The sequence below is a fragment of the Onychomys torridus genome, chromosome 22 (assembly GCF_903995425.1).
Source record: "Onychomys torridus chromosome 22, mOncTor1.1, whole genome shotgun sequence".
In the NCBI taxonomy this organism is placed as follows: Eukaryota; Metazoa; Chordata; class Mammalia; order Rodentia; family Cricetidae; genus Onychomys; species Onychomys torridus.
Genome location: NC_050464.1, coordinates 3,278,328 through 3,306,165, shown reverse-complemented (window position 1 = coordinate 3,306,165; position 27,838 = coordinate 3,278,328). Strand labels below are relative to the sequence as shown.

Genomic DNA, 27,838 nt, shown 5'->3' with positions numbered 1-27,838 from the left:
ATTTCCAAGACAGCCATAGCCTCCTGGGGTATCTCACACTATTCTGTAATTGCTTGTATTTCAGCTCACTCTGAGACACTGGCTTCTTGGAGGCCAAAATGCCATTTGCCTGGCACAAAGTAGGCACTCGGTCAGTGTGTGATAGCCTATAAACTTCCTATTTCTGGAGTCACTGGAGAAGCCGTCCAGAGATACTGGGATGCAATCTTTGTTTTATTGATCAGTTGCTCATTCAAGGAAGGGCATGGATGGCTGATGCCCAAGTGTGGTCACACAGATGATGTTAACTAGGAGAGACAGTTTCACTTCCTATTACCACCAGGTCCATGAGGTAGCATCAGCCATCTAAACGGATAACTTCCAGTGACTAAGCGGGTTAAGGTAACAGAGAGTGGCAGACTGGCTTAGGGCTTGGACACGTGTCCAGTTGCTTGGTGTCATGGGAATGAGTGGGTTCTGTGCTCTGCCAGGTACGTCTCGCTAGGGAAGAGGGAAAAAGAATTCTCTGGAGTCTGTGGAAGACCATGGCATAGAGAGCCAGGTCTTCAAAGACAGGCAGGCTCCAAGGGAGCAGACCTTCTGTGGCACCTACATTCAGGACTGGAGAAGAAGGGTGAGGTGGATGTTTCGGTCCCTGATCATCTTGGCTTCCACATTGAAGGTTTATATGTCATACTGAAATAAATGGAGAGCCAGTCCTGCGAAGGAGAGGTACATAGTGAAATGGAGATGGGGCTAAGAGGCTACAGCTGCTGACTTGGGGGAGCATGAGTGCTCCCCAAGTACCCATTGGAAGTTACGCCTGTCTTAGACTAAACAGTCCCCGGAGAGGAGTGGCTTTCTTGGGTCCTGCAATGCCTGGACTTTGTCACCGAGACAGTTTGGATGGTCGATACTGGTGTCTATATTTAGCCCTCTTGAGTGAACACAGGAGCTCATGTGCTTGGCACCAGTTAGGAATTTTCCACACATTCCCCATTTAGGGAAGTGCTGATCTGACCCGCCCACACACATCAGAGGGTGCCTTGCTCCTATCCCAATCCCCCCACCCTGTCATCACCCAGGGAACAGTGGGAAGAGTGACTTGAGATCCTTGAAGAAGGCATCTTAAGTGTCCCCAGAGACTAAGGGCATCCCAAGATCAAGACTTCTGCTGGGTTCTGTGGTCCCATGATGAGCACGGGGACATGTGCAGCAAGGCAAAACAAAGGAAGGTGTCCCTGGTGTTCATCTGGAAAATGCTGGTCCTGCAGTAGCTGTTGACTCCATTGCAGGCATCATGACGTCATTCTGGCTTGGCTGTCAGGAAACACAAAATAACTTGATGCATAAATTAGAAGACTGCTATCATTTCCAAAGCAAGCATTAAGGAAGAAAGGCTCTCTTGCTGGAACAGGTAGAACAGGCAGGCTGGCTTTGGCAAACTAAGGCAGAGCCGAGCCAGCCTCTTCAGCAGGAACATGGCCAGGGACATCAGAAATGTTTGTCTGGAACTGGCAGGGGGAAGCAAACCGCGACCTTAGCTGGAGTTACACCCCCAGAAGGCTGTGCTGAAGAGGCACCAGACACTGGAAATGTCCCCATATAATAATAATAAACCACAAATCAGTTTCAAGGACCAACATGGGTAGTCTGAGCTGTCAGGGTGGAGGCAGGGGTCGGGGGTACAGCTAAAGAATTTCCCACAGAGTCAGATGCAGTGGCAGCTGACCACTTCTCCTCCAGTCAGATGGGAAAAGTTCTGTGACCAGGAGTGCTAGATCCAATCCCTGTCCAGTTTGGCTCTTGAGGCTCCTCCTATGCACGTGAGGAGGGGAGGGGAGAATCTTGGTGTGCACAGTGTGTGGTGATAATCGGGTCCTGCGTTGAAACTCCTGCATTTTCCGTGTCTAAGTCAGCTGATTCCTTCACTGCGCAAGTCCCTGTTACCTCCCCACAAATGGAAAGGAAGCCTGGGGCTCATTAACAGTCCCAGTGATCCTATGAGTCTATAATTTCTACAACCACGGCTGCAGTGAATTGACCATGGATCCAAACTATTGAGGAAAAATGAACTGGTACTGAAAACGCAGAGGCATTTGGGTTTTGGGGTCACAATTGTTCCCTAAATAGTACCGAGAAACAACCTATCACAAGGAAGTTACACCGTCTTCGTTATTGTAAGCAAAGGGAGGTGGTTTTAACTCTACAGGACAGCAGATTCTCCACATGTGGATTAAAGCCCCTTTGGGGGGGTCAAATGACCCTATCGCAGGAATTGCCTAAGACCATCAGAAAGCACAGGTATTTACATTACAATTCACAACAGTATCAAGTTACAGTTATGAAGTAGCAATGAAATAATCTTATGATTGGTCACCACAACATGAGGAACTGTATAACTGTATTAAAGGGTCACAGCATCGGGACGGTTGAGAAGTACTGCTCTAGGGGGGGATAGGACTGGGTTCTCTGTACACATGGCACTATTTTGTGTATAGGACTTGAGTGTATGTGGATGTGGGTATCCTGGCTAGGAGGAGTCTGGAAATCAGCCTCTATGGATACCAAGTGATGGCTGTATTTGAAGAAGTGGGAAAGGAGACAGTTATTCTATGCATGGCTAAAGAAAATGTTTGGTAGAACTTAGCATTAGCAACCTTTGTTAATAGTAAATAATCTCTAGCCAGAAGGTTCTAGAGCTTTGTCACTTTCCTTCAGGGGTCCATTTCTTCCCTACCACTCACCTGGATGATTGCTATGATATGGGGATCCCACCGAGGGAGGGTGCTGTGCCCATCAGATGCTGGCTACAGTGGGAAGCGGAGGAAGCCGTGGGCTTTGGGTTGGGGTGGGAGTGAGTTTGCTGTGTTTGTTAGGCTGTGAGGGTTTGCTGCCAGACTCTGTCTGAGTCTTGTGACCCTGCAGGTGCCTTCTCGTGCTGTTCTTTGACTAATATGCCCAAGGTTTTAGTTCTCTGCCTGTGTTTGCAAAGCAGAGGATGTGACTTTTCCAAACTGTCCTTGATGCAGAAGTAAGTTAGTTTTCTTGCTAGTTTATTGTAATGTAAATACTGAAATGACCCTTCTCCAAAGCACTAAATTAGTATAAGATGGCTGTCAGGTGGCCATTGGAGGCTACCATTAGAACAAGTGTAAACCTCCTGGGATCGGTTTGAAAAGAGCACTTACCCTGTTCTGGCTTCCACATTCTTTGAACTGTGTCAAAAGTGAGATGGCTGGGATATGGCTCAGTCATAGAACACAGACCTGGCATTGTGTGAAGCCCTAGGTTTGACCCAAGACACACACACACACACACACACACACACACACACACACACACATTCACACACACACACAGGCATACAGACTTTAGACTCAGTGCAGAGTCAAGAGTGGTACTAAAGAAATCAGATCACAGGGTTAGGGATGTAGCTCAGTGGTAAAGTCTCTTCCTGGCAAATGTACCACTCTGGGTTTTGTCTCTACACTGTAAAATAATAGGTAGATCAGGTGGATAGATAGATGACAGATAGATAGATGATAGGTAATAGATAAATAGATGGTAGATACATGATAAGTAGAAAATAGATGATAAATGATAGATGACAGATGAAGCGATTACTTACATTGTTTTACTATTAAATAAAACTCGGGAGTCAGATATTGGAGATAGACCCAGAGAGTGATGGAGAAACAATCAGCTGATCCTGCCTCTCCACCTTCCCAGCTCAAAGAATACAACTTGAACTTGTTTAAGCCCCTCTCTCTTCTTTCCTGAGTCTCTCTATCACAGTCTGGGTTTGCCAAAGACTCAAAGGTTAACTCTGGCCAAGGCAGGACCAGTTTGTGACGAGGGCCGGAGCACTCCACAACAGCTCCTTCTCGGTTGTCTTGCACACTTGTGGAAGAGGTCAGCCCTTCCTAGGGTCCTTCTTCCACAAAAGTGCTAATCCCACTCATGAAAGCTCGCCCCTCACAACCTGATCACCTCCCACAGCCCTCACCTAACAGCATCAGCTTGGGAGTCCAGAGTTTCAACATATGAATTTGGGTAAGACCCAGACACTTGAACTACGCAGGGTCCACTGCTCTTAACAATTAGATCTTTTGTCAGACGTTCTCAAAAGACTTGTTAGCTGACAATTGTTGATACCTATGCCATGACATGGCAAATAGCTGGACCTCTGAGCTACTTCTCCAGCTGTCTATTATAACACCACAGTTTCAGTCCAGCATTTTAAATATCATGACATTGCTTAAGAAAGGCCTTTTGGATGACCTGAGTTTCTCCCAGGAACCCCCAGTAAACTACCTTAATCTAAATCAGTGGTTCTCAAACTTCCTAAAGCTGTGACCCTTTAATCACGTAATTATTTTCATTGCTACTTCATAACTATAATTTTGCTGCTGTTATGAATCATTACATAAATATCTGTGTTTTCCGATGGTCTTAGGCAACGCTGTGAAAAGGTCATTCGACCCCCAAAGGGTCTCAACCCACAGGTTGAGATCCTCTTGTCTAAATGCTGCTGACTCACAAGCACAATTGTGAGAACTGCCTTAAACCCCATGGAGAGCAGGTCCGCGAGAGGTTTGGCTTACGTCTTCATCATGCCCACCATCGAGCATGCAGATGAGTAGATGTTGGGAAGCCCATGGACTGAAATTGCTCCTAAGCCCTTCTTCATTTGGAGAGTGAGCCAACATGATCTGTGTGCATTATTATACCTCATGGTACCTTAAATGAAATGAAAATGCTGGTTTTTCTTTCTATTTCTACTAGCTTTTCAAATAGCCACTGTCCGAGTTGGCTTTCTGCTGTGGTGATAAAAAACCATGATCAAAGGCAGCTTGGGGAGGACAGGGTTGATTTGGCTTACATGTCCCAATCACAGTCCATCCTTTCCTTGAGTAAAGTTAAGGCAGGAGCCATGGAGGAACACTGCTTACTGGCTTGCTCCCCATGGCTTGTTCAGTTTGTTTTCTGTAGACAATGCAGGACCAAATGTCCAGCGTTGGCACCACCCACAGTGGGCTAGGCCCTTCCACATCCATCATTAATCAAGAAAACAGGCCTATCTGATGGAGGGAATTCCTCTGTTGAGGTTCCCTCTTCCCAGGGGACCCTAGTCTGTGTCAAGTTGACAAAACAAAAAACAAAACAAAAACAAAAACCTAAGCAGCACAGTCATGAAAGGCAAAGGTGTCAGTAATTAAGGAGCACTGTGACAGTTAGTCTTCCAACGCTGTAATTAAATATCTGACATAATTAACCTATAAACAGAAAGGGGTAGTTAGTACTCAGCTTCGCAAGTCCTGATCTTTGATCAGATGAGCCATCTTTGGGCCTCAGGCAGGCACACTGGATGGAACCAGTTGGGAGCTAGAAGCAGAACAAGCTTCTACCTCATGTTTAGGAGGAGAAAAAAGCCAGTGTCCTGAAATCTTTCTAAAGGGCACACTCCCAATGACTTAAATACCTCCCGTTAGACCCCACCCCTTAAAGAGTCACAGCACCTCCTGGCCATGCCCCTGGGAATCAAGCCTCTAACCCAGACCTTTGGGACACTGAACATGCAGACTACAGACAGTGGTCAAAAGGCCTTGAAGACACCCATGTTATGTGTTTGGTTAACACTGTAGGCAAAGGAAGTCCCTCTGGATACCAGTTTTCACTAAGAGTACTTTCTGTTGACTGACGGGGACTTTCTCTGAAGAGCTGGTGTCTCTGACGTATGAGTAGTATTTCCTTATTCTCAGCAGTAAATCCTAAGAACCCGTCTGTGGTGAGCCATAAACGCAGACTGAATATGTAGTGTATCTTCAGGTGTTTGACTGTTTTATGTCACAGAATGTAGCTGATGTGAAAAAAATGTGACCAGTGAGTTACAAATGCCCTTTGCTCTAAATACTTCAAATGTACAGTACCTCCTATGCTTATAGTAATGTCCAGAGTGGTCAAAACTCATAGCAACCTCACTATCTGGTCTTATGAGAGAAATGTTGCAATCCAGGGCTTCTGCTCTGATTTTCATTATTCATTAGATAACTAACTAGTTATGGGCAAAAGAATAAGCTTAAGGGAATAATCATTTTTTTTTAAATAAGCTTGTGTGTGTGTGTGTGTGTGTGTGTGTGTGTGTGTGTGTGTATAATATATATATTACCATAGGCTTTTTCATAGTCAAGAATCACTATCATAAAAAAAAAAATCAAATGAGAATTTGTAGACTATAATAATATATGCTAGTACATTAATGTGTAGAACAGAGATGTACTCAGAGTTATTCCAGGATGATGTAACCGTGTGATAGAGAGAAAGGATGGCTGTGGACATTATTGTCTAGTCATACTGCAAATGAACAAGTCTGACTTGGTTCTGTCGGGTTTTATGTAAGGAGAATGTTTCTCACCTTCAGGGAGAATGTTTCTCACCTTAGGGCTAGCCCTTCTTGTTTATTATGATTTGCTAAACACATGACCATGCTAGTGTCACACGAGGGGACCCTCAGTATTCGTTTCGTTTTTTTTAGAGTGAACGTGCCCTTGCGAAAGAAAAAGAGCTGTCGATCGAACTTGCGAACATCAGGGATGAAGTTGGTAAGTAGCTTATCTAACATGAAGACCGTTTACCATGTAGAGGCGGTGGGATCTGGGAGAATGGAGCCTAAAAATGAGGCGGTCTCACGCAATAGCGGACTTTATTCTGACAGTTTATACTCTGAGGGTTAAGAAAGGTGACATGAGGTAAAGTTCTCATGAGTTCAAGCTGTGTACAATCACAAGCTGCACGGTCCAAAAAACGTATTTCTCCACAGAGGCATGTAAACAATAACAACAGCCACTTGTGACGAGTAATCTAAAGTGAACTCACTCCTGTCCCCTCACCTGGGAGGGGACAAAAACACATTCCAAGAACAACTGTGTCTTTGAAGGAACTGAGGTCACAAGACTCGGTCTTGTTTTCCTGGAGTTTTTTCACAGGCATGAGGAATTCCCCTCACAGGTCTCCCTTCTTGGACAAAAACCATGAAGGATGTCCCCTCACCCACCCACCCACCCACCCCCATGCCTTGAATGTGTAACAAAGGCCACGGTATCTCCTGTAATAAGCCGAATCAACCCTGTCTAGACCAGTGAAGCATCTTTGCTAGCACAGTGGTGGGCGGCTAGAGCCTCTCAGGGAACCATAATTCTTACAGGTCTGTCATGACAGAGGCTATGGGCTGGCCTCACAGCTAGCAATGGGGCCAGTCAGGCCTGGGATCTTCTTCACAGACGGCAGCACACACATCAGCCTCTATTACGGGCTGTGACAAGCGTCCCTCCCTCTAGGAACCTCCAAAGTCATTCTGGGTTGTATGAAATGGGTCTTACTGGCTTCCTCCAGCTGGATGCACCTTTCCATGAAAACACTGTCATCTCAAAAGGGTTAAAAAAACACCTGCCTGTCTGGAACAATATAATGGGGGATCATATTGAAATGTGTAATCTTTAGTATACTCAGGGACTTTGTCAAAGTAAGGATGACCCCCAGACCCCTGGAAGGTGAGAGGAGACAGGCTTCCTCTCTAGTGAGGGACTGACATGTTTGTCATGTCATGTACACCTCCCTTAACCGCCCCCCACCTCCACCGCACCCACCTCGTTCCTCTTTCTTCCTTTTACTCCAGGACTTGGGATTAAACCCAAGGCTTTAGCTATGCTAAGCAGCCACTAGACCAGTGAGCATTGTAAAAATGTTTTATTTGAAATTGGATCTCATTAACTTACCCAGGCTGACCTTGAACTCACTCTGCAGCCTGGACTGGCCTAAAATGTGTGACTCTTTTACCTCAGTCTCTTGAGCAGCTAGATTTGCAGGCTTGCGCCATGTGGCCCGTTTTCTCTCTTGTCTACCTACCAGTCTGTGTCCCCAGGACTCAGTTAGCAAACCGTGGCCCTTTTCCATTGGCCTTCTGTTCTAACCCCAAGTGCTCATCTCCTCTCCACCTAATGTGACATCGGGAGCAGCCTACCCATGCAGGTGTGGTTTGCTCCATTAAGTAAAGGAACTTGACCCCTCCAGGCCACTGTTGGCAGGTGTCTGGCTATGCAGATTGTCAGCAGTCCATCTGTCTCTAGTGACTGTGGGTTCTCAGGGGAGCAGTGGACAGACAAGGCAGTAGGCGTTAAGTGCAGGTTCCCATTCTCTTTTTTATTCTGTTGTTTCTCCTCTATGAGCCTGGTGGCTTCCTTTCTCATAGAAATGGCTCAGAAGTGGATGTTTCTCCTCTCCGAGGACAGTTGGGTCCTGTGAGAACACAACAAATAACAATCTTCTATGCCTGCCCCATCTGCATGGGACCCACAGCAGTGGGGGTTCCCACCCCAGCTCCCTGACCCACGAAGGAGCTGGAGGACTAACCCAGAGACAGGTTTAGCTGAGAAGGGCCAGCTAGGCAAGCCATGACGCAGCTTGTGAGGGACGCTCCCAGGAACCTGAGGTTCATGAGATCGGTGCTAGAGCTGAGGAAAACCAGCCGCCAGAGAGGGGCATTGACAGGTTCCCTGCTCCCTTCAGGCTCCTGCTGAAAAAGTGTCACACTCTCATTTTGCTATCCTCGTTTCCATGGAGACTGAGTCCCTTTCCTTGAAGTTGTCTCCTCTTCTAATTTGCTACCATGGGGTCTTACCACATGGACCATCCACAGGCAGCTGTGGTGAGGCAGGAGCAGCTGAGGGTGAGGCCACCCTTGCTGGGTCAAGAGCTGTTTTGACTCCCTTTGAGGAGGTCTTGCCATCCATTCACTGGAGGAGCCCTGGGGTCCCCAGATGATGTGCGGTTGTACTGATACATCCGGGAGACCTCCCTGCAGGTGACTCCCCATGGGAGCCACTGAAAGAACATTCTTCCACAGAGTCTGCCTTATCAGAAAGACATTTCTGCTTCTCCAACTCTCACTGCTAAGACCCCTCTCCTTCCAACTCACCCTGCCCTCTGAGGGATAGGATCGTGAGATCTCTCGTTCCAAATAAATCTGCAAAACAGTGAGTGTGATGGACATTTGTCCTGCTGGTCAGTTCCCAGGTGACAGGGACTGACTGAGCACAGCTGTGAACCCTGGATCTTGTCCCTGCCTTAGTCACAACCCAGTCTCCCAAGATGACCCCGATAGTGCTGTGGAGGCAACTCAGAGGCGTAGGGGTGGAGAGAGATCCCACAGAGTCCCAACTCATAGTGACAGCCCCCTCATGGTCAAAGAGACACTTCACAGTGAAGTTAGTAAGCAGACAGGACTGTTTGTGTGTCCTGACAGCTCAGTGGCCATTCAGGGAAAATGCAGCCCAAACTGAGGCGAAGCAGTGTTTTTGTCTTATTCAAACAGCCATGGTCACTTGCTGGAGAGATGCTTGAGCTGTCAGCCGGCACAGCTCTCCAAACCTTAGCATGCCACCCCTTGCGTCCTGTTTCACAAGACTGTCAGTCTGTGCTGCTTATCAGCGCAACAGCTGAAGCCCAGCTTTCCAAGATACGCTGTCATAGAGAGGAATGGAGTGTGGTTAGTGTGGGGCAAATGTCCAGGAGCAAGGAGTTCCAGTGGTGCATCGACCTTGAGGTTTTCAGATACAGCAGTAACACGCTGTTGGACTTAGCAACCCTTCCCCACTGGTTGGAGTGTGAAGATGAGTGGACCTTTGGGGGCCCAGGAACTGAAGTTACTTATAAGTGCTTCTTCATTCAGAGCAACCCTGACCAGTGTGCATCATGCCTCGTAGCTCCCTTAAGCAGAGAGCAGAGAGGACCGATGCTATTGCTTACTTCCGGTCATGCTCGGGACCTTTCTTATGCAGCTTAGGCCCACCTGCCTAGGAGTGGTACCACCCACAGTGGGCTGGCCTTCCTAGGTCAACCATTAATCGAGAAAATGACCCCACAGACTTGCCCACAGGCTGATGGAAGCGTTCTGTCAGTTGAGGTCCCCCTTCCCAGATGGCTCTGGCTCGTATCAAATTTATGAAAAACATAAACAACCTTACCTAGTCATCAAGCTGTTAGGATGCATACCATGAACAGACTCCTTATTCTTACGGGTGTCAGGAAAACACTGAGGTATTTAGTCTCTATGGAGTTTTCATGTGAAGGATATCAAGCCAGTACCCTGAGAGGCTGAAGCCAGCCTCCGAATGTGTTTCTCCTGAGTATGAGTGTGTTGGCAGCTGGTTCCAGGCTTTCAGGCTCCAGAGAGTCACAGGGTAAGTGGGCTTGACCTCTTTGACCTCCGGGCTCCTCTTCATATGATGAAAAGCCAATTTCAGATGAAGCTGCTGGGGAAGTGCTTGGCCAAGGTGCAGCAGCTAGTGTACGAAGATAGAAAACAGTTCTCCCCGGAGAGATGTTTGCCCCAGCATGAGCAGGCTTTGGCTTGGAGGATGGCCATCTGATGCACTTGGGTGGGGTGTGCCAAGCCCAATGGCGCCGCCTTTAGCAATCTCCGGAAACTTCTAAGTGCAGTCAGATTTGTCCTGACTTGGACTTTAAGTCACCTGGTTCTGTATCAGTGCCGACAATAGAAGCAGAGTTCACCTGTCCATTCGGAAAAAAAGCCAGAAAAAAAAACAAAAAAACAAAAATCCAAAACAAACCCAGCAGAGACAAAGCAGAAGTCTCTGGCAGCACCATGGCTGGTCCATTTATCCCAGGAGACGCTCTTCTCTGCCAGCCAACTCTCACTCAGCTGTGGAGATCTGTGACAGAACAAAGGTGGCAGGAGGGACGTGTGGGGACCCATTGTCAGCCCATAAACTCTAGAGCTGTGGGCTGAGCTGCTTCCCTTAAGGAAGACAGCAAAGCCTTCCCACTGACTTCTGAGGGGTCCAGAGGGGAAGCCTTTCCCGCTGGAGCAACCTAGTCTTTACACTCCATAACAGTCGATTGCCACGGGAGTCACGGAGGCGGGGACCAGAGGAAAGAGAGGGGCTGGAGAGATGGACTTTCTAAAAAACTGTGAATCCAGACAGAGTAGAGAAGTGGCCAAGAGTAGGGATAACTCAACTGTTATAGATTTTAGGGTAGAATTGGCCATCTCCAGTCCAATGGTTCCTGCCTAACCTTTCCCATAACTCATAGAATTACTGCCCCAAATTCTACAGATAGCGTTAAAAAGCTTCCGTCCGTCCGTCCGTCATCCTCACTCTTGGCTTGAACGAATACAGCAGTGGCATCTAGCACACAGAATTGGTGCTTATAGGTGGTCCTCTGGTCTGGTACCTGCCAGAATCATCTGGAGCACTGCTCTGGGCAGCAGAAAGAAGATATTGAGAGCAAGTCTTGGGTAGGATTTTAATCTCCCAGATGTTTATAATAATAAACATATGGATAGTGAACTTTGACAATCAGTAAGCACTCTGAAGAAGTAAGTTTTGATTAGAAGCCAAACCAAATAGGGGAGTGTTAGAGGCACTGGGGGAGTTGTATGCCGTTGGGTACTCCCCACTGTAGCCTGAGGAGCTCCCTTACTTAGGGGCCTCCACTCAGTGAAGTGAAGAATTTCAAGATGTGTGACTGAGGGTGTGTACATGTGAGTACAGATGCCAAAGGCCTCTGGTCCAGTTTCCCCTGGAGCTGGAGTTATTGGCAATTGTGAGTCACCCAATGTGGATGCTGGAAGCTGAACTCAGGTCCTTTGCCAACCACCTTACCAGTCCCTTAACAGCATGCTTCTAGAGAGCACATTGGTCAACAAGGGAATGAAAAATTGGTTTTGAATATATATGAAAATAAAAATAGAACACATCAAAATTTGTGCTGCAAAATTCTCTGGCCTTCATAGTTGAGTCTTCCCATTCAGTGTGCCCTGCAAAATCTGGGACGACACCCAAAATATACAAAGCACTGCATGGGTGATCAGATAGGGAAGTGGGGATGTTATTCGAAAACAGAAATTTTAGCTCCCAGAGGTCTCATCTACTGTCAGCAAGTTGAGCTTGTTGATAGAGTTTCAGAAAGACTAATTTCCTTGCGGGCTGCACTGCCCAGCATGTCAAGGTCTGGGAATCCTACACCTTCTTGCAGGAAAATGAGATGAGAAAAATTCAAATCAATGATCTCAGCCACTCTGATTAAATTTTATTCTAGTAAATGTCATTTTCCAAAGTCATTTTGGTTTCTCTCCCAAACAGGTGCTTACCCATGCACGGTAATAGTGAACCTGCCAATTCCCAGAGACTGCGTTGGTTGCCATGGAAAATACATTACAGCTACAGCTACAGTTTTACACACACACACACACACACACACACACACACACACACACACACTCCTTTTTTAGACACTGATTTATTCCATGTGGCAGTCACATACTTTTTTGATAGTTATAAAACTTTGTTGCATCTATATGCTTAGCACATTCTAATCTTTTTCTGTGGCGATGCTTGTGTTGAGATCTTATGAAATACTGAGTCTCTTCAGGTGAATTTTGCTTTCCCATATATGTTAATGAAGTCTGCAGGGTTAGGGATAGGATGTGGCACATGTACGAGGACCTGGCAGTTTAGTTATTGTCCTGTTGCTGGGAGGAGACACCATGACCGAGGCGACTCTTATAAAGGAAAGCTGATAAGTTGGGGGCTTGCTTACACTTTCAGAGTTAGTCCGTAATCACCATGGTGGGAAGCAGACAGGCGTGGCGCTGGAGCAGTGGCTGAGAGCTTTGCGTGCTGATCCTCAGGCAGCAGGTGGAGAGGAGAGAAGGGGAGAGGAGGAGAGGACAGGCTTTTGAAAACCCAAAGCCCATCCCTAGTGACGCACTTACTCCAACAAGGCCGCACCTCCTAATGCTTCCCAAACAGTTCCACTAACAGGTTGGGGACCAAGCACAAGCCTCTAAGAACCATTCTCCTTCAAACCACCACACCTGGTTCAGTCCTCAGCACCACATCCACACACAAATTTAAACCTTAATGAACTTGAATTGACTGTTACTCAGGTAACAAGAACTGCCCCTAAACCCCCTTGGGAACGGACACCCTCTCACATTGTGCAGCCAGATGCTGTCATGGATTTAGTATATAAACCACAGTATACAGTTTACAAAAGCTTTCCACATTCATTTGAACCTGATGACAGCCGTAGGCTATGGGTAAGGTAGATGATGCCATGACCACCTAAATATGGTAAAAAAAAATAATAATAATAAAGACTTGTCATCCCTCTCCTCCATGGCCACACCAGGCTGCTGTCATGTTGGAAGGTCTAGGTACTTAAGGGACTTTAATAAAAAGCAAGGAGAATATATATATATGTATATATATATATATATATATACATATATATATATATCCTATGATATGCTAAGAGACATTTTACAATATATATACATTGTAAATTGCAGTCGCATATAAATTCTGTGTATACAGTCTCTTCCTGCCACGAGTCTCTCATACACACAAATATTCTTACTGTGCATCAAATATTCTTCTGTGCATCAGAAGCCTCTGGCTCAGGGCTGAGCACAATGAACATGGACTGCTCACTGTTGTATTCTAATTTGTAAACTTAATTGAATGCAAGGGACAAACACTTTGCTATAGCATGAACAGCAAAATATGAGCATATCAACAGCTCTGACACCAGAAATGCCTGCTTATGTGACAGAGTCAGATGTGAGCAAGTTCAGGTGTCTCTCTGTATTCATGGGTTTCACATCCACAGGTTCAACCAGTGCAGATCAAAAGTAGTATATACAGTTTTCTTCTGTTCTGAACATGTAGTTTTTTCCTTGTCATGATGCCCTAAACAATGTAGTACAACATAAAGTACACAGGTTCTATGCTCATACTCCACCAATCCGTATAAGGGACTTGAACATCTTTGAATTTGGGTATCGCTGTGGCGTGGGGGGGTGTGGGGGGGTGTGTGGGGGTCTGGAACCATCTCTATTAATACCAAAGGCAGCAGTGACTAAGATCCAAGGAAGTGAGGCAGTAGGGGTCTTAGAGTTTTGAAGAATATGTAAGCCAGGTAAACAGCTGAGCCTCAAGGAAGTTGAGGAGTCCCTGACAAACAGTTTTTCCGTACACTTGACCTTTTACAAAGGTGGCATTAATGATGTCATTGACTTAACCTCTGTGTTGCCAAGTGAGAAAAATAGTGAAGACACTTGTGTTTTGTCCATAGGTAACCTTAAGCAAGAGGATAGGATGAATGTGTGTGTGCTCATCATAACCATTCAATTACATGCATGAAAGGCAAGGCTAGATCTAAGACATGGATGTTTTTCTCTAGGCATTTCTCTAATGCCGGTGTTTTTCTTGTCATATCTAATGCCCTTGTGATTTTTCTCATTCATCCACCAGGACCACATTTATATGTTCAAAAGTACCATTGTTTACTTTACTTGTATAGTGTGGCAGAGTTAGCACAAAATAATAGAAATTACAGTGCACGCCTCTACATTCAGGTCACCCTTTTAAATGAAAATTATTTTTTCAGCCAGATATGTGCTTTGGGAGAAATTATTTCTATTGAAGACAATGATAGCTAGACCAATTTTTGCATCACAAGTAACTATGAAGACTTAACTAACGTCTTCAATAATCTAGCTAAAGCCCCAGAACTCCTTGGACTGTGGATGTGGCTTAGTCATAGAGCACTTGTATAACAGAATTACTGTGGTCACCCCAGTATGAAAGAGAGAGAGAGAGAGAGAGAGAGAGAGAGAGAGAGAGAGAGAGAAAGAAGAAGAAGAAGAAGGAGGAGGAGGAGGAGGAGGAGGAGGAGGAGGAGGAAGAGGAGGAGGAAGGGAGGGAGGGAGGGAGAAAGGAAGGAAAGAAAGAAAGATCTTCAAGTCTCTTTAAAAGACCCCTGCTGGGGCTGGAGGGGTGGCTCAGTGGTTAAGAGCACACTCTGCTCTTGCACAGGACCTGAGTTCAGTTCCTAGCTCCCACATTGGGTGGCTCACAACCACCTGTAACCCCAGCTTCAGAAGATCTGATGTCCTCTTCTGGCCCCCTTAGGCAACTGCACTCACATGCATATACCTACACACAGACACATATATGCACATAATTAAAATATGGTAACAATATATTTTTAAAGGCTTCTGCTGACGACAGTGGCCAGAGCATAGCCAATCAGAATAATGGTTCCAGCACCATCCTGAGAGACCAGGCTGAGAGATAAATGTGAGCATTGAATAGCAAATTCACTGTGCTTTAGATTTTTAAAATTTGCTTTTTAGTATATCAAGAATGTCTCTAGCTTCCAGGGAAATGCTTTAACTATATTGGCTGGAGCCTGATTAAAAAAAAAAATTCAAATGGCCAGTTTATTAACTTGTGATAAGAAAAACATCTCCAGGTCTACCTGGAAAGCAGAACCAATCTCCAGAGGCTGAGCAGGGACTAGATGAATTATGCCTTGTAAACACAAATGGCACCATGCTGAGATGTCTTCAGGCAGCCATCTGCATGCCTCTTTCTTTCTAGGCCCTCAGTGCTTAGCCAGGAACCCTGTGGGGACAAGGTGTAAGCATGTTAAAGTCACCTGGATGCTTTCACAGACCGCCCAGAGACTGCCTTCCAAACTTCCAGCTGTGATACAGTAACTGCTCCTGCGAAGCCTGTGGTACACAGTTATGAAATAGATAGGACATAGGAGGCAGCTGTCTCCAAGGATCTGACAGAAAAGATGCACAGTGAGTCTCACCTTGCTCTCAGCTCTCTGCTGAGGGCCGTTCTTCAGATGTGGCCACTCATGGGTACTGTGGACAATGGCCATCTCACTGGGCTGAAGAAGCAGGTGTCAGAGTTCAGGGTGATGCAGTGGTTAGAAAGGGTGGGGCAGGTACTGGGGAAGCAGGAGCTGAGCAGAGAGCTCCGGTTCTTAAAAGGGGAGGTGCACATGGGCAGAGAGGCTGCAGGGGGCGCTGCCATCATACTATGTGCTGAGGGAGCTTCTAACCTGGATTTTTTTTTTTTTTTTTTTTTTTTTTTGGCCTGGCAGTGATTGGAAATTTTAGCTAGTGGTGTAATTATGATCCCACTTGGAAAAGCTTCACCATCTTGACATTGCCAAACTTGGGAACAAGCTTCTAAGTCATGAGAGTGGGAGACACACATAGACCATTTCCCAACCATGGCGGGACCCAACCAGTTTCTTCTGTTTAAGCATCCTTCCTGAAGCATGCCATAGGAGGAAGAATTCTCTGGGTCTTCCAGCTGAGTGAGCAATAGCAGCCTCACCCAAAGGCCTCTCTGAGATAAAGAATCTCACGGTCCACCCCAGCTAATCCACGAACCTAATTAACTAATGCCTGCACTTCACAAGGTCCATTGAGCAGTTATTTTAGCGTCTTGCTATAACAAACAATAAGTCTCCCACCCAAGCACTAAGCAGGCACAGCCCTGCTTAGCTTATGAGATTAGACAAGTCCAGAGTGGTAGAGCCATAGACTCCACAGTGAATGTCAGAATGTTCTGGCCCACCCAGCAGCAGCACATGGAAATTGCTAGAAATGTAGACTCTTAGGTCTTGCTTCTCATCTACTTAATCAGACACCAACCACAAACCTTTTGAACGTGGGAGCAGCTGATCTGTTTTAACCCCTTACCCGCCCACTTGAAGGTCTAACTTGGGCTGAAGTTGTAAAAACCCCAGGCTTAGGATAGAACAATGCAGCAATAACAAGTAAGCATTTGAGATGCACACTGATCTGTGTTGATTGTGTGGTCAGCCTTCTTCACATACAAGATATCAAGAAGATGGCATAAGAGGCAAGCTTACTCATGATCTCAGAGACTTCAGTCCATGATTGGCTGGCTCCATAGCTATGGGGCACGTGGTGGTGTGCAAAAATACCATAGTGACACAAGCAGCCAGGACAGAGAAAGCAAAGAGGGGCCTCTAGCTAGTCCCACAGCCTGCATTCACAGTCTCTCCCAGGAATGCCAACGTAGTATGAATGCATCAAAGGAGGAATCTATGGGTGAGGCCAGAGCCCTTGGGACCTAGCCACTTCCACAAAGCCCATCCACAGCATCCAAGGCTTTAGTATCCAAAAGCCTTGGTGGAGGTGGGCGGTGGGGGGGGGGGTCACTTCACATGCAGCTCATAACAATCCTCTCAGGTGCATCTGGAAAACAAGAGCATGAACTCAGAGTCATGCCTGCTTCCCAGAGCCGTGAGCTCAGTGACCACATTCCCCAAAGTAGTCAGTGAAGTGCCCAGCAGAGAGTGAACATTCAACACTTGTTTGCCATGGTGTCATCAATGGGGATTATTCCAGCTCCTAGTCATTGTGCGATCTATGGAGACCAGCATGGTGTCAAGTCATGACTGAGTTTTCCTGGGTAAGCCTTACACTAGCCTAGGAGTGTAGTCTGGTGTAAATCCATTTTTCGGATGAAGGAATGAGACTTGGAGGGGTTAATCCCCAACATGGGAAAAGTCTGCCAACAACAGGACCCAAGGCTAGCTGCCTTGTCCGGTGCTACCATGAGGAAATGCTCTATCTGAAGGTGTCACCTAGTGATCGTAGAGCCTACAGTCACAATTTTTACATGCTGTTACTCTGGCCCTGTTCAGGATTGCATGAAAGGATTCATTATGACTCATCACCTGGCTCCATGTGATTTTGCTTTTCTCCTTAGTTACCATTTGTGGTGGTTTGAATCAGAATGGCCCCCATAGACTCTCATGTGTTTGAATGCTTGGCCCATAGGGCATAGCACTGTTAGGAGGTGTGGCCTTGTTGGAGTAGGTGTGGCCTTGTTGGAGTAGGTGTGGCCTTGTTGGAGTAGGTGTGGCCTTGTTGGAGGCAGTGTTCTACAATGGAAGCAGACTTTGAGGTCTCATATGCTCAAGCTAGGCCCAGTGTGGGATATAGTCTCCTTCTGCTGCCTGTGGATCAGGATGTAGGACTCCCAGCTCCTTCTCCAGCACCATGTCTGCCTGCCCACCACCATGCTTTCTGCCATGATGATAATGGACTGAACCTTCAAAACTGAAAGCCACCCCAATTCAATGTTTTCCTTTCTAAGAGTTGTTATGGTCATGGTGTCTCTTCACAGCCACAGAACACTGACTAAGACACATTCCTCGTAGCCTCACACTCTAAAGCTCCTTAGCAGTACCTTGTACCAAACCATTAGTGACACCGGTGAGGGAGGCTTTGATCCAGCCAGACTCCATGCTGGATGCTTCAGGGACCTTAATCCATTTATCCAAGCTACTTTTCTATTGATGTGATTAAAGACTGACCTAAAACAATTGGGGAGGAGAGGGTTTATTTGGCTTACACGTCCTGATCACAGTCTATTGTTTAGGAATGTCAGGGCAGGAACTCAAGTAGGAACCTGGAGGAAGGATCTGAATGGTCCTTACTGGCTCACTCAGTTTGCTTTTTCATACAGCCCAGGCCCACCTGCCCAGGGGTGGCACCACCTACAGTGCCACAGCAGGCTGAATCCTCTCATATCAATCACGAATCAAGAAAATGCCACAAAGACTTTCCCACCCACCAATTTGATGGGGGCAGTTCTTCAGATGAGGCTCCCTCTTCCCCGATGACTCCAGCTTGTGTCAAATTGGGAAAACAAAACAAGAAAAACAGCACACAATTAAACCCTGGCCGAGTCCTTCATTTGACAGGAGACTCTTACTTCTCAGTGTCCACCCTGTCTGTCATGGTGACTGGAAGTTAGAGCCATTTGCATGTTGGCAGGAAGGTGGGGCTCCTAGAGAAAGCCCTATAATGATGAAATGGGGTGGGTCCGTTCTGTTCAGTGAGCTCTACCCTTGCAGTGTGGACGTGACTCCATTGGCCGGGACAATCACCAGCTGGAGGTGAGAGCGTTCCAGCATCCTGAGGGAGAGGTGACTCTCACACACCTTTGCCTCAGACTGCCCAAGAGGAGAAACCTCCTATCTCAGGCAGCTCACCCGGCACTCTGTAGGAAGGAGTATCCTGCTTTTGTTACAGTCAGTGCTGTGGTGTTCTCAGTGAGGGGAACTGGCAGCCCAGCCAGGGTCCAGACAGGGCATTGAATGGATGTTTCTGTTAGGATGGTGAATGGGAGCACTGGTTGGACTGTTGGTTTTTAAACAATACACACACTCAGGGCTGGAGAGATGACTCAGCTGTTAGAATGCACACTGCTCTTGAAGATCCCCAGCACCCATATGGTGCCTCACAACCAGCTGTAACTCCAGCTCAAGGGGGATCTGACATACTCACATATACACACACATATTCATGATTAGAAAAAAAAGTAAAGTTAAGAATCAATAATAATAATGTATTAAATCACATGTCCATATGGAATCAATTATATATACCTGCACACATGCACACCAGGGTACTATCAATTACCCGAATACCTTGCTTGTTGTGTGCGTGTGTCTAACATTAGTCAGTAGAAACAGTTCTATGTGGCTTGCTTTGTCCCTTGATATGTTTGAAGAAATAGGGACACTGTGCTGAGTTGATGGGGAAATTTACGTCTCTCGGGTGAAATTAGGTTTTGAAGATTTTAAAATGTTAACCCTTTATTCCATTTGAAACTAAAGACAGTAAACACACACACACACACACACGCACACGCACACGCACACACACACGCACACACACACACACACACACATGTCATATGTCTGAGCAATCCTCTTATCAGAGAGGAGTCTCCCAAGCCCCGTGACATACACTGAACCTGTTACCTTCAACACACACTAGTTCACTTGCTAGCAGCCACTTGACCTCCTCGCCCAACTAGTACAAATCGGGAATGGGGCCACCAGAGCCAAGGGGTAGAAGACTAAATTGGTGATGTGTTGTGGAATGGGGCCTCTGTAAACTGTGAGGCTTTGAAAATGGTTGGATCCAGGGATATTTTCTAGAACTCAGTGGGGTCCGTTCTCCCTGTTGAAAGAGGCCCATGAGAATGTTCACCAGTTTTTAAAGTTTTCAGTCCTTTTTGAAAGCTCTTTCTAAAAGGTGTGTTCACTATGGAGATAGATATAACCTGGGTCACTTATGGGTCAGATCTTTGAGGTCAAATGAAAAGGTTCACCCTTTGATGCCACTGTACACAGGGAAAAAACAAAGCAGTAAATTGTTGGTGGAGTTTTCCTGACCCATCTATAGCTTCAAAATAAACACACTGAGGCTTAATACTAATTATAAATGCTTGGCCCATAGCTCAGGCTTATTACCAACTAGCTCTTACAATTGAAAATTAACCCTATTTCTTATCTAAGTTCTACCACATGGCTCATAGATTGTTAAGTCATTTTGCACATGGTCTATTCCCTCTGTGTCTGGCTGGCGACTCTCTGACTCCACCCTTCTTCTTCCCATAGTCCTCAGTTTGGTTGTCCCACCTATACTTCCTGCCTGGTTACAGGCTAGTCAGCCTTTTATTAAACCAATTCGAGTGACAAATCTTTACAGTATACAAAAGAATTATTCAACAGCATTTCCCCCTTTTGTCTAATTAAAAAGGAAGGCTTTAACTTTAACATAGTAAAATTATATTAAAAAAAAACAGTTATCAAGTAAGAATTACAGTTACAATATCCAGTCTATTTGTATTTTGCAAATGTAGAGAAAATATTCTATTATTCATCTTATCTTTGTGAGTTTAAAGTTTTATACCTAATTTACCTTTTATCAAAGCTAAGGAAAACTTTAAATCTAATTAATTAGTCTTTAATTCCATCAAAGACCCCAGAAGGATGAAGTGTTACCTAACAACAGGGACATCTGGCTGCCTGGACATTCACCCTAAGTTCTTCTGTAATGTTGGGGCATCCATCTTTGGCCTGTAGGTCTATGATATCTGACAGACTTTTCTGAGAAGCAGAGAATTTTGAAGAACTATACTACCTTGTCTTGGCAAAGTTTAGCAGTTGCTTTCTTTTGCATCCTTTTGGTCCAGTTTGGACAGTATATTGTCAGCAGTTGAGGAAAGGGCAGTTTCTTTGCCCAAATGACTAGCTTTGCCATAAAGAAAACAAACTCCATATGGAGTTTCTTTGATGCCTCATCATCTTCTCTGAAGTAGATTGGTGCTGCCAGAAGCAGAAATGTCTCACTGTCATAAAAAACCTTAGGTTATTAAATATATTAAATGCCATATTCTGTGGGTCTTTGAAATGTTTGAAAACCATCTACCTATCTGAATATATCCTGTGTATGATCTTGAAAACATACCTAACATGACTATGTAAGTTTGACTATTATAGATGACTAACTACTAGCCTGTATTTCTTAATTATACATTACATTTTTAAATGAGTTACATAAACACAATACCCCAAACAAGAGTAGAAATATACATTTAGTATAGCAAAAACAACTTTAAATTTATATTAATAAACCAAAAGCCGCTGGGCAGTGGTGGCGCACGCCTTTAATCCCAACACTTGGGAGGTAGAGGCAGGTGGATCTCAATGAGTTCGAGGCCAGCCTGGTATACAGAGTGAGATCCAGGAAAGATGCAAAGCTACATAGAGAAACCCTGTCTTGAAAAACCGATAGATAGATAGATAGATAGATAGATAGATAGATAGATAGATAGACCAAAAGCCATACCAATGTAAAATATTTTGAGATTAGTAGTTGTTTTTTATTAAAGTAGATTCAATAACCTACCCTTTCGTCCTATAATTTCTGTTCCCCCTTTTCTTTTCAGAAAGAGACCCCTGAATCTAATCTCCTTTGTTTAGCTTTTTTTCCCCTGACCATTACCCATAACAACTTGTAACCAACCCCCTTAAATAATAATAAATATACACAACCCATCTTTTGAGACTGTGGGCATCATTCTCTAGACGACTTCCTGTTGTTGGGGGGCACTGGTAATGTTTGGAAGAACCTGGAGAAAATCAGGATAATTGTTAGGTCTTGGCTAAAGTATTCTGTGATGCTGGATCATCTCAGTGAGCAGCCTTGAAGCTGTTCTGGATGCTGGATCACCTGAGCCATCTATTTTCATTGGTGTCTGATTTCCTTGCTCTGAAAATACTTAAAAATTTAAAGGTAACATTCATATCTGTATTAATACAAGTATAGACTGTGCATTGTAGACAAATCAGCCAAAGATGGTTTTCTGTTCTATGTTTGAGCAGGTAAAATATACATTATGTGTTTTGTAGTTTTTCTAGGTTTATTTCTTTATGTTTGTAGTCACAATTTTCAGGTCTTCCTCAATCAAACCTGATTTTCTTTAACCAAGAGTGAATCCACAGCCTCTCATTTCCTGTGGAAATAAAAACATAACCTCTTCCCAAAGTAACACACCTTTTGACTTAAATTTTGAAGTCAAGACGTTTTCAAAATATATAGGTTGGTTTAATCTAGCATCCCTCACAATTCACCATGTCCTAGAGTCCAAAAAATTCGAAGACAACACAATAACATACAGGATTCAAACTCTCTGTGCATTTTTCATCTTTATGTCACTTTTTTCTTTTATATTAATTACTTCACTCCCTCTTTAAGGACTTTACCCTATTATTTTTGTATACCCTTTCTCTTCTCTCTTCTAAGAATACATACATTTTCAGAGACACTATGGTTTATTTAGAGATTCTTTTCATCTGACTCTGTCCTTACTGAGCAACTGCAACTTTTCTGTCTGCCTGAGCAAAGCCCCAAACCTGCCACGCAGCTCATTGGCTCAGCTCACGCTGGTGGCACAAGTGGGCAGGCATTAGCAGGAAGATGCCGCCCTGTACTGCAGCCCATATGAGACACGAGACTAGGAAGGCACATTTGATTCCACTTTAGAACCTTTTTAAAAGCTTTCTTGGGTTTTATGTGGAAGTTCTTGCCAAATAATTTGTTTGAGCACCATTTGTAGGCTGAAGTTTCTGTCCTGCAAGCCATTCCCAAGTAACCACACAGAGACTTAATATTAATAATAAGTAATAAATACTCAGCTGCTAGCTCAGGTGTATTACTAACTAGCACTTACAACTTAAATTAACCCATTTCTATTCATCTATGTGCTGCCTCGTGTCTCATGGCTTTACCTGTCTTCCAGCATGTCTCGTTCCCTCCACATCTTCTGGTGACTCCTCTGACTCCACCCTTCTTCATCCCAGCATCCTTAGTTTGGTTGTCCCACCTATAATTCCCACCTGATTACTGGCCAGTCAGTGTTTTATTAAACCAATTCAAGTGATCAAATTTTAGCAGTACAGAAGGATTATTCCCCAGCAGTAAATAAGGAACTGCTTTGGCCACAGGGGGCCATTAGCTGCCCTTTCAGAGTCCGGCCACAGACAGCCCAAGGTGGTTATGTCCATAGTGAGTTGTGTAAGTTGATGCCATAAAGATGCCTTTGAAAGTCTGGTTACCCAAATTAAACGGATAAAACAAAGGAGCAGACTCTGTGCAGAGACATCTGTAGAAGGCCATTCCCTGTTTATGTGTGATGTGTTACCCGTTCTCATCTGGACAGAATAGTTTCTCTTTTCAAAAGCTTTAAACCGTGTTTAGTCAGGTCCCTCTTTCCTCCTTTGCCCATAAATCATGCCTGCAGCCCTCTGCTTCCTCTGATATGTAACCTGGACACACTGCAGTTACTGTCCCACATGGGACCAGTCACCATCTTTCACCCACTTGTTCATCTTAAAGAACACATTAAATAACACAGAGCATTTATGACTATCGAGAGACTTTAAATCAACTGAGATTTTTATTTTTATGTCTGATCTTTACCAGATCTCTTCTTCTGAAGTACAAGAATAACAGGGTTGTTACTGCTCCATAGGGTGTTTCTGAGAGGCAGGTCACAGAAGTGGAATCCAGAGTCAACTAAGATTCTGGGGTAAGAGTCCATTATGGTGGAGAGGCATGGTAGCTGGAGCGGGGAGCTGAGAGATCACGTCTTCAACCACAAACTACAAAGAGAGCCAACAGGAAGTGGGGCAGAACTGTACACTTTCAGAGGAGGCAGAGAGTAGGACAGGAAGTGGGGGTCAGAGGTCACCTTCAAAGACATCTGGTGACCAGCCTCTGCCACCTCCTAAAGACTCTAGGGCTTCCCAAAACAACATCACCAGAGACTACCAGGCAAACCCTGAGCCCATGGGAGGCGATTCAGATTCCAGCCACAGCAAGGTCCAAGTGTGCAAGGCAACCACCGTCCTCCTTTGATACTAAGCTCAGAGGCCAGATGACATGGGAAACCCAGCAGCTACTGTTGGTCCCATCTAGCTGGGCTAGGCTTCCTGCCCCGCCCCCATCACCACCCTCCCCCTCCCCCTCACCCCCACCCCCACCTTTGTCAGCTCTCACTGCCTCTGACCACTGCCCTTCTGCTCTTTCGTGGCTCTACTGCTCCTCATCTGCTGTCTACAGAGATCAGAGATCGGCAGGTACTGCAAAGACTCCTGGGAGCGAGGGAGTGCTCTCCACTCTATCATGGACACATCTTTTGTGTCTTTACACAATGTTGTTTGGAGGAGGTTTGCTAACTCCAGTCTGTCCCAAGGCCTCATGCTTTGAAGATTTTTTACTCCTATAAGAGACCATTTTGTGTGAGCCTAGGATAAAGACACTCATCAACAAGGTGGCATGGGACTTGTCAGAACCCCGCAGGCCTCGTTTTGGTTTTTTGTTTTGTTTTGTTTTGTTTTTTGTTTTTTGTTTTTTTCCCATACTGATTGGCCATATCTACACCCTGAAAGCCAGAGAGGCTTTTTCTGAGGCTAGTGGGCCACAGCAGGTCTCTAAATGCACAATAACAGATTTATCAGTTCCGCAAAGGCTTGTAAGTGACCCGAGCTGGACTCTTTCAATGTTGTCATCTCCCTGAAGAGTGCTACCATATCTCCTTGCTCAGATCAACCACTGGCTCTTTCTGGACTCCTGCCTAGCCCACATCTCTGTACCCCTTCACCTCCCCGGTGCACCCCTGCCCATGCTTCCTCCCTCATCCCAGGCACCTGACCCTGTTAAGCTCAGTGTCTGGACTCCAGACATCACCAGAACTCTTCTTCTTGTTGTCTCATAAACCATTTTCCATGCAGCTATCAGGAATGAAAATCACTATTCCTTTCCCCCATCTTTGAGACTCTGGGAGCATGAAGCTGTCTCGAGAACATAACCCTAAAGCCATAGTGTAGCCACAGGTCCTGTGTGATGTGCCTCTGCCTGCCTCTAGAACTTGACCGCTCTCCTCTGAAGATGTTGGTGCTCCATCGTAGCCTTTCTGTTCCTTAGTTAGACCAGAACTGTGCCTGTCCTAGGGCCTTTGCATGTTCGGGTGGAAGTGGGGAGTCCAGCGATGGCCAAGCACTATACACATAAATCGTCACTGGGTTCATAGATGAATTAATGTCCACCTCAGGACTGACTTGCATCTCTGTCTACCTGAACTCCCTTCTCATGACGCTCTTCCTCTTTCTTTTAAGCTTATGCCCACAGTGACATACTACAGCAAGGCTGCACCTCCTAAACCACCCCAAATGCCATCAACAGGAACCAAATGATCAAATGTCTGAGACTAAGGGGACATTCCTCATACAAGCCTCTGCTCCTTCTGTGCTAGCCTGCCTTCCTGCCACTGTGCCTAGAACTGTGCCTGGCACTCAACAGGTGTTCCCTAAATTCAATGACCCCCACACATTGCTCACACTAAGCACCTACTCTGCCACTTTACTCCAACCCTGGCTCAGTATCCTTCCAAAGCTGCCCTGCCTATCTGAGCCCACCCATAAGGAAACAGGCAGGTAAAGGGTCAGAATTCCAGACGTCGAGGTTGAAGGAAGGTATGCCAATGCATGGTCTCACCTCGGAGACATTATAACGCTGACGCGTCGGGGAGGCTGTCCACGCTCCTGGCTCGGCTGTGCACCTTGCCTTGACCTTGGACCAGTTAGCTCCACTTCCTGTTCTCCGCAGGAGGGGTAGGCTGTTGGGAGCAGCAGTCCCTGTCGAGGCGCGGCAAGGACGCGGATGCCTGCTCCTGTTTACTCTGCGCGGCTTGGATGCAGCCGCCGCGCGCCTGGAGTAGCGTTGTCTACAAACACCACAGGCCGGCTGGTGGCTCTCTGACTTATCCTCCCTCTGTGAACACCTCAGACTTCATTTTCAGTCGCTCCTTTTATTTCTCCTCTTAACATTTTCACCAAAAAGAAGAATTTGGGGGGGAAAGTAAGTTCAGAGCAGTGTGTGCTGAGGGTACTTTTCAAGTGCTATACCACCCCCTAGTGGTCACAGGTTTTTTACTAGCTAACTGGAATTTAAAGCGTCAGCCCCTGGATGAGGACACCCATAGTCTTTACAGCCTTGTAGCTTCCACTCCCAAGAGCTCATCCTAATGAAAAGTGACCTGGCACATGGGTGGACATATTTGTTATATTATCTGTACCAGCAAGTCTTGGAGACAAATGTCTAACAATAAAGGGGCGCAAGCTGTATCAGTGGGAAAACGTTGAGCTTGGACTGGGTACATTTCAACAGTTCTGAGCACTGGGTGGCACCATTGTGTCAGGGATCTCCAGAGTGTGCTGACCTTGTGGGTAAGTAGGGCATACACACTAGGGAATTGGGGGATAATGGGACAGCCAATCAGCATCTTATTCTCAAATGGTTCAAGGGAAGAGAGTCTTTTGTGATAATATATTGTGCTAAACTTGATTTTGAGGTGTTCGTGATTTATTTCTCTATTTATTTTTGAGATAGAGTCTCACTGTGTAGCCCTGGTTGACCTGGAGCTTGCTATGTAGACCAGGCTGACCTCAAACTCTCAGAGATCCCCTGCCTCTGCCTCCAGGGTGCTAGGATTAAAAGGATGTGCCACCACCAGCCGGCTATGGCGTATTTTTTATTTGTTTACGTCTTTTCTCAGTTTCTGGTGCTGGGAGTGGAACTCAGGCCTCGTGCATGCCGAGCCAAGCACTCGACTGCTGGGTCAGGCTCCTGGTTCAGTGGTTCCTGTTTCAGTTTTATTGTTGAAAGCCTCAGGTGGGCTAAGGGTGGGTCAGCTCAGCATCTGCTCCCCACTGTGCTAAAGAGCTCCGTGCTCCCTGCAGCCTTCAACACCGCCAAGTGTGCGAAGCTGCAGAAGGAGAAGGAGGCGCTGGAGAGACGGTTCGAGGAGGAGCTGAGGAGGCTGGGCTGGCAGCAGCAGGCCGAGGTGCAGGAGCTGCAGGAGCGGCTGCAACAGCAGTTCGAGGCCGAGAGCGCGCGCCTGCAGGCGGAGCACCAGGACCAGCTGCTGCGCATGCGCTGCCAGCACCAGGAGCAGGTGAGTTGGCTGGGCAGCTCAGCGCCAGTGATGGGAGAAGAGGACCTGGGGTCAAGTTCACTCTCCAGCTTCATTCTGGGTCTCTCTACACCCTGTGCCTAGAATGCTGTCCCTGCAGATACCAGGGCACCTCTCCTTCTTCTAGGTCTAAGGTTAGCTTCTCGGTGAGAACTTCCCTAAAATTGCAGTTTTACACTTGTCCTTTATCGGTCATCTGTTCTTGGCGTTTTCTTTGTGGGTAGAGGTGCTAAGCGACATGTACATAGATCTGGTTCTGCACCAGCCACTGTTTCCAATTTGATGTACACTGACTCCATCACCCTACCAGATAGCCATTCCTACCCCCGTTTTACGGGTAAGAAGCAGAGTCCCAGGGTTAAGTAAGCCACCAGAGTTCTGTTGCGTGAAGTGTGAGCAGAAGTCGCTGGTCTTCTTTGACGGGTGCATTGCTCTTCAGTGCTCATTCTTCTCACCAAATCCCTCCTCCGTTTTCTTTAAAAACTCATCCTGTGGGTGGCAGGTGAGTGGCAGGAACAGTAGCCCATGAAGAGTTTCAAAGGGCAGAGACCACTCGGCCTATCACCTTGTGTTATGTCTCCTTCACCTCCCACCCA

At 46.0% G+C, this 27,838-nt stretch overlaps 1 protein-coding gene across 1 annotated transcript in view; it reads left to right on the top strand.

Annotated features, from left to right (window-relative positions):
* The window catches only part of Mtus2 (microtubule associated scaffold protein 2), a 360,063-nt gene that overhangs the window by 310,971 nt on the left and 21,254 nt on the right, over positions 1-27,838 (top strand). Inside the window, 2 exon segments of the mRNA XM_036172682.1 lie at positions 6,518-6,584; positions 27,010-27,224. Of these exon segments, the coding sequence (XP_036028575.1) occupies positions 6,518-6,584; positions 27,010-27,224 (282 nt within the window).